We start from the raw sequence: 7,416 nt of genomic DNA on the forward strand, positions 1-7,416 counted from the left end.
GTTTACAGTGTGTGGATTAAATCTACATCTTGATTAATTAAAAAAAACATACACCCATTACATTACAGACGTCACCATTAATATTGTAACCCTGTTCCAGTCCAACTACACATGGAATTATTGGATTGCATGTTATAAACCCATTTTTTTTTAAAAAAATATTGCACACCTTAGTACTGATAAATGTCTCTACAAAGTATAACGCACAAATACCTTTGGAAATTGGGGGGTATTATACTGTAATACTGATCTACCTACAAACGCTTCAATCTCCTGTCCTGTTATCACAATTCAGAAGTTTTTGAATCATTTGACAATGGTCGCTACTGGTCAAACACTTCTGCGGTGCCAAAGATAAATATTAGCGTATACATCATAAGACGTATACTAGTTTTGTATGTGATTAACCAGGCTGTTGCCAGATTTCCTAGCATGTACTTTTTTCAAACTGGCATTGAGGGGGTTAACTTGTTAACGTTTGTGTTCTTTTAAATATAAAGGTCGATCAAAAAAAAAAAAAAAAAAGCTATACCAGGAGCCCAAATGAATAACATTTAAGATGTCTCCATAAAATCCCTGTGACTGAGAACAATATAATACTGTCTACAGGAATAATTTGCAGTTTTTTAGAATTATGCAGAACGCTGGGTGAAGGAAGTGACTGCACGGCTTGCACGGCTTTTGAACATGTCATTTAGAGAATACATACTTTCCAGTATTAGGGGGATTACCACTTATTAACACACATGTACTATAGCAGGTTTTAAGAGTTAACTTTTATCAAATATCCTACTCGCTTGCAGTACTAAATACCCTACGCACTCAAATCGCTAATTGGGGGTCACTCATTATTTTTAAAATTTTAGCTAGTTTTTGGGTTCATTTTTATTAAAGCTGCTACCCATTGCACCCCAAATGATGGCGTCAGTATGCCCTCTAAATGTGCATTATAGGGAAATTGGGGGACTAACATTAGAAGTAGTTTAATAAATTAACTTTTGTTACTATTGACAGTCCCCTGACCCCCACTAAGGGGATTTTGAGTTGGAATTAGGGTGGATTGTAAGGTCTGATCACTGTGTACTAATTAAAGGATACATGGTTTAAGCATACAGAGGCGATTATAGGGTAACAGTTGGTAAAGCTATGTCCCCTTTAGCCCAGCTTTATCAGCAACCAGTCACTCTAACCCCAACTTGTGATTTGATACCAATTATATGATATGTGTTTAGCTTTTAATTAAGGTAGATTTTGAATTCTATTGTTAACTTCCTGTACCCCTGAAACTTAACTTTCTGACACCCACTAGGGGGGTTTGTATTAAAGGATGCGTTTATTGCAGTTTGTTGGGTGTTTTATGTGAATAGTGTCTCTTGTAATCCCTATACCTGTACTAACTGGGATAGGGTTTCCTTCCAGCTGTCTGTTTTAAAATCTAATTTGTACATTGCCATGGTTTAAGTTGGAGCTATATAACTATATGATAATTCTGCCGGACCTATTCCCCTCTAACCCCACTCCAGACCCAGTATTTAAACAATGTCTGTTTAGCTTGGTTAACATTGCCTTTTGTACGACTCTGCAGAAGATGTTGGAGCTATATAAATCATAAGAATTCAAACTCTGCACCCAAGCCCTACTCCCCCTATTCCCGGTTTCTAAAAGCATTTAGATATTTTCACAAATTAAACAATATCCCTTTATCAGTCTACTGGGGTTTTATTTTAATGATATAATTGTACAACTATGTGGAATATGCAGGAACTGGTATAAATACATTTTAAAAACTTCTACCTTGTACTCTTCCCCCATCATTCTCATCAATGAAAAAATGCCTCTTTAGTTGTCATTTGAGGATTTTCTTGTAATATTAATAATAATAATGTAATTTTCACAACGCTATGGAATATGTTGGAGCTATATAAATAAACAAAATATTTCTTGCATTCCAATCCTACCCCTTCCAATACCCTTGCTCACTGTGACAATGAGTGCATGTTTATTAATTAAACATGTAGTGGTAACTTTCTGTTATTGGTTTTATGTTAATAATATAATGTGTACAACTCTGCAGAGTATGTTGGAGCTCTATATAAAAATTCTAACCCAGCATCCCAGCACTATTCCCCTTGTTCCTCTCTCTCTGGATTCATTGGGGTATTCTTAGTAATTACACCATGTCTTTTTAGCAGTCTATTAGAGACAGGTTGATGTAATTGGTATAAAGTTCTATAATTAATAATGAAAATTCTACAATGTACTCTCTCACCACCCAACCCCACTACAGGAAACCATTGTGGAACTCTCAATAATTAAACATGCATTTCTAGTTGTCCTTTGAGGTTTTTAGTAAAATAGTTTAACGTGTACAGCGCTGCAGATTACGTTGGAGCTCTATGACAAATAATAAAAATAATTCTTCTTTGTACGGCAGTTCTATTCCCCGGTAACCTTGCTCCTTCATACTACTGGGGTATTCTCACTAAAAAAGCAATGTCTTGTTAGCTGTCTATTTGAGGTTTTATGAAACTATCATAAAATAATACATGTGCAGCGCTGCAGAATATGTTGGAGCTCTATAAATTTACCAGGGTTATTGGCTAAAGTGAGAATTGTCTAGAATTAAAAGTGAATTTCAAATTTAAGGTCAAAGTAGCTGAGATGGAAGCATCGCTGACTGGGAGAATTGTTTGGTTTCTGTTTCTTTGGCCATAAATTTGAACTTCACTTTGAGTTCACTTCGAATTCAAAACAATTCTCACTTTGGTGAATAACCCTGTATAATAATAATTCTGCCTTCTAATAACCTAGCACTCTGTACGTATCGGGGAGTTCTCATTCATTGATGGTACATTGTGTTTGCAGGGGGTCATTTTTGTGACAGCTGTTACCCACCTCTCCCTCCCCATGCACCCCAGTTAGATCCTCCACCCACCCTCCCAGCAGTCACCCCTCTCACTCACCTTGAAAGCCACAGGCAAGGTCTTGTTGCACCGCCAGTGGGAGGGCAGCACTGAGCACAGGAAGTTGGGGCTGTCTGTGCGCACAAGCTCCGCGGGGTGATCCGCGATGATCTCCACCATGGTGCGGTTGTCCTGCGGGCGCAGCCTGGGTACAGCTGCCTCCTGCTGCTGGGGCTGGGGCTGCTGCGGGGCTGTCACCGGGGACACGTCGCTCATCTTGCCAGGCTGCAGGCTGCTGGAGGGCGGGCTGAACCTCCGGCTGGTGCTGGGATCTACGGGAATACGCATCACAACAGCCAAGGGTTATTGGCAAGGCGGGGGCAGCGAGATGGGTGCAAGCAGAGAGGGCAAATAGAGGGACTCAGGGCACCCAAGGGTGCCAGCTGCAATCACAAGGGGCTTCAATAACAATGAGAAAATAAAACAGTAACAGGGTGCCAGCCCAGGCTACTTCAGACCCTGGAGATGAGGGGCTGGTGGTGAGGTCAACTTAGGGGGTGCAAGACTGGGATCCCTTCTTTTATGGGGGTTCATAGGCTGGTGAAGATCAGTGTCCAAATGCTGCTGGAAGTCTTAGGAGCCACAAATGGGTTTTTGGGGATTCACAGCTGGAGGGCATGGAGTTATCCTCTGTGGTATCTTCTCAGTTGGCTTGTAGAGGTTGTCGCCAGCTGATCCTATTGTCCCTCCTTGGTGGCACTGCCTGCTGGGTGGCTGGGGTCTCTCTCCTTGCTATGAAACAATGTATCAAGTCCCAGTGTTCTCTTTGTCAGAGCAGGTTACAGACACTCTGTGTTGCTGGGTTACAGAGAGGGAGTCCAGGAGGACCAAGGCTGAGATTTTAAGAGCAGAGTAGTCACTGATTGTCTGGATGGAGAGAGCACCAGCTGAAGAAGGGTCACTGGGTAATTTAAAGTCCACGCACTATGTTGTATGATCACAGGGTTTTGGCAGTGTTACATGTATTTGGACTAACTGACCAGATTGTGCTAGTCAAAATGTTGCATTTACTTAGTAAACTGTAAGGCTTTACCGGTGGGCTTGCTATAAAGTGACAATACACATACTAGAGGTAGGGCACAGTCACTGTGATGGAAGGCATGGAGTGAGGGGTAAGTAGCCAACTTATTGTTTCTTTATAATAGAAATGATTCAGTTTGGTCTGTCAGGATGCTATGGGTTAAATCTATGGGTAGAATGCAACCTGTCTCAGGGGTTAATTTTTGGGTAGAATGCAGCCAGTCTACAGGGTTAATTTTTGGGTAGAATGCAGCCTGTCTCAGGGGTTATTTTTTGGGCAGAATGCAGCCTGTCTCAGGGGTTAATTTTTTTGGGCAGAATGCAGCCTGTCTCAGGGGTTAATTTTTTGGGCAGAATGCAGCCTGTCTCAGGGGTTACAATGTATAGGTCTGGATAAAGTATGTAGATCAGGATAAAATCTGTCTCATTAATGGTGAAGTCTCTAAAGCAGGATGAAGTCTCTGACTCAGGATGAAGTGTGTAAAGCAGTATGCAGTCTCTGGGTGAAGTCTCTGGGTCGGGCTGCAGTCTCAATGATAAGTTAAGTCTGTTGATCTGTAGGTACACTCTAGTTTTTGGATAAAGTGTTTCTAATTCTGGGTGTTGTCTCTGTCACTCTGTATCTAAGATGAAGAAGCCTCAGCCTGTCCCTGTGTTAACCAAGTGAGAATGTCTAACTGTCTCATTGTGTGGTGCTGTAAGTAAGGGAAGCAGTCAGTCAGTAACATTGAAGGTGCTCTCTCTAGGTCACTGTACTCATCTATGGCTGGAGATCTCCCTGGACCCAGGTTCAGGCTGGAGCTCAGGAATCCGCACTCTCGCTGGCTGCTTCCAGAACAGCAGCTGATCCAGAGCTGCTAACCTAGGGGAGATCGGCAGGAGCTGCGCCGACCAGAAGGTCCACTGTGTCCTGACGCGCTGGAGACCTCAGCTCACAAGCATTTCCAGCCAGTGCCATGTACAAAGTCCACAATAAGCCCCCAGACCTTCTCTCAGCTCCAGATCAGCTTGTGACATTAGAAACACAATACACCGTTTTTGTTTCTCTCCCTCTCTGTGTTTCCAGAAGAAATTGCAGGATCTCCTGGTTCAAGGCTCAGTAGAAGAAAAATAATTAAAAAAAGAAGAGTGCGGTTGGGAGATGAGAAAAAGCCACAGTTTGTCCTGAAAATGTGTGTGTGTGTCTCTTTTTTTTCAGGAGGCTGGGATCGTCATGATTATGGGTTTTGTGGTTTATATAGCGAGTCCTCTTCTAAAGCCAGGGTTTGAGAAACACCAGCACGTGGTTTGTCGTGAAACAGAAGCTCCTCTCATTTGCATGTCCCAGTCTTCAGCCAGGAGCCCTCCATCCAAACAGCAGGGTTTGTCCTCTAATTGGACAGACCTCACCACCATCTCCACATGTCCCAGGTCCTCAGTGCAGTCCTTCCCCTCTCCAAACCTCTGCCCCACACATAGAATGACAAGGAGCCCCAGTGATCAGGCTTTGCTGCTTTGTATCTGCTGCAGTGATACAATTCTATTATTATTATTTTTTTATATAGATATTAAATCCAGCCCCCCTGTGTGTAGAAAGGTAAGAGCCTGCTTGTTTTGTGTCTATCTTCATAGAAAAAGGGCAGTTCTTATTAAAATATTTCCCAGACCCAATGGTGAGAATGTAACGCACCTCCCTTGGAGATACTGACCTATGGGAGGACTTGCAGTGAAATTTGGGCTTGCTCTAATTTGGCATGTCCTGTCCCCACCTTCTTGGCTGGGGAGCAGTGTGTCTGGAGTGGCAGTGGTGGGGTTACTGCTGGAGGGGGGGGGGGGGGGGGTCGGGATTGCTGATCTATAGTTATAAAGCTGGTTTAGAAAATACATTTTTTAAAAAATATTTATATTTTTGGGGGACAGCACTATGAGAAAGTTTGGGGGCTTTAAATCGTAAACTGTGTCCTTCCTGGGGATTAGTCACCGGGAGCTGTGTGTGTAATCATTTAATGCCCCCATTAACTATTTATATGCTCGAATCATGTGTAGGCTGCATTTTATTCTCAGAATACCCCTGGCACTGAATGGGTTAACGTGTACCAGTTTCTTTAACCCCCTGGGTGCCAGAGGGGATCGCTCACTGTTAGCGCCTGTGGTGCTGATGGGGTTAAATTACAGCACTGTTTGCTGCATGGCTGTATTCCTTGGTACCGATGGGGTTATCTGATGACAGTATGAAATTTAACCTTTTGAGTGCCAGGTGTTCTTCCCTGCTACATTACTAACCCTTAGCGTTAAATCTTTCCGCTCTGATTGAGCTTTAACCCTTTGAATTCTGGGGTACTGCCATTTTTGTTGTTGAACTAATGGGGCTGATGAGTTTAACCCCTTGAGTGACACGTGTGTTTGTATGGTTCATTATTAAATAGGGTGATGCTGAAAGGGTTAAACTACAGATGTTAACTTTGCACTGCCAGACTGCTACATTACCTTTGTGGGATTAAAGGGGTTAACTGTTAGGGTGACTTTTCACAGTTGTGTTATGTGTCACCGATGGGGTTAACCGACAGCATTGCCGAGATTTAACCTCTTAAGTGCTGTATATAATCATGTAGTCTATTGCGAACTCTGGTGTAATTTTAACCTTTTAAATGCCAAATACATTACATTATTATGTTGCAGTCGTGGGGTTAGCGCAAATATGTTTAACCTTTTGCATGCCAGTTGTCGGAGTGTGACATTACTAGCTCTCACAGTGTATGTTAACCCTGCTAATACCACATACTGTTTGAGTGTTTGTGCTACATTACTATCTCTTACAGCGCTAATAGGGTTACATTCAGTGGCACTGATGGAGTTTAACCCTTGTGAATGCAGTGATGCTGATGTGAATTACTTCCAGTTTCTACAGTGATGGGGGTTTAATGACAGTTCTATGCATTTTAATTATTCTAATACACTGAGGTTTTATTAACCCTTTCAAATCCAGATGGGTTTGTATTGTGCATCACTAATCTCAATCACATTCCTTATTCTAAATTTTGTGAGAAGCACTTAGCAACAGGGAGTGCCGTGCAAAAAGAGCAATTCTGGTCCAAAGTTCTAAAAGTTGGGCATTTAGCAGGCGCATCCTATTGGTTCCCATGGTGATTACACCACTTTTAAAACTATGCCCCAGAATTATTATTTATACTATTCTATTTTTTTTTTACTATATTTTTTTTCTCTACCACCTCTGATGGAAGACCATTCCCTTGATCTACAACTCCCTTTTTAGAATATTGTACATTATATTCCTGTCTCTAAAATTGCTGTTTTAGGCATTTTGACATCTAGGAATCTTCTGAATCATTTATATAGGCAAAGGACATACAATGTTGCTGTATTTTTATTTTATTTTATTTTACAAAGTTTTAGATTATATTTAAAGCTGTGTTTCTTCATTTCAGCATGGGTA

The 7,416-nt window shown here is 41.8% G+C and overlaps 1 protein-coding gene across 2 annotated transcripts in view; it reads right to left on the reverse strand.

Moving 5' to 3' along the window:
- Positions 1 to 4,334, reverse strand: part of RUNX2 (RUNX family transcription factor 2) — a 79,878-nt gene extending 75,544 nt beyond the window's left edge. For both annotated transcript variants that reach the window (XM_063442064.1, XM_063442063.1), the window contains exon 1: positions 2,964 to 4,334. In XM_063442064.1, the coding sequence (XP_063298134.1) occupies positions 2,964 to 3,251 (288 nt within the window). In that variant the 5' untranslated portion in view covers positions 3,252 to 4,334. The remainder of the gene's footprint in view (positions 1 to 2,963) is intronic.
- Positions 4,335 to 7,416: the final 3,082 nt, after the last annotated feature.

The sequence above is a fragment of the Pelobates fuscus genome, chromosome 2, assembly GCF_036172605.1.
Source record: "Pelobates fuscus isolate aPelFus1 chromosome 2, aPelFus1.pri, whole genome shotgun sequence".
Lineage (NCBI taxonomy): Eukaryota > Metazoa > Chordata > Amphibia > Anura > Pelobatidae > Pelobates > Pelobates fuscus.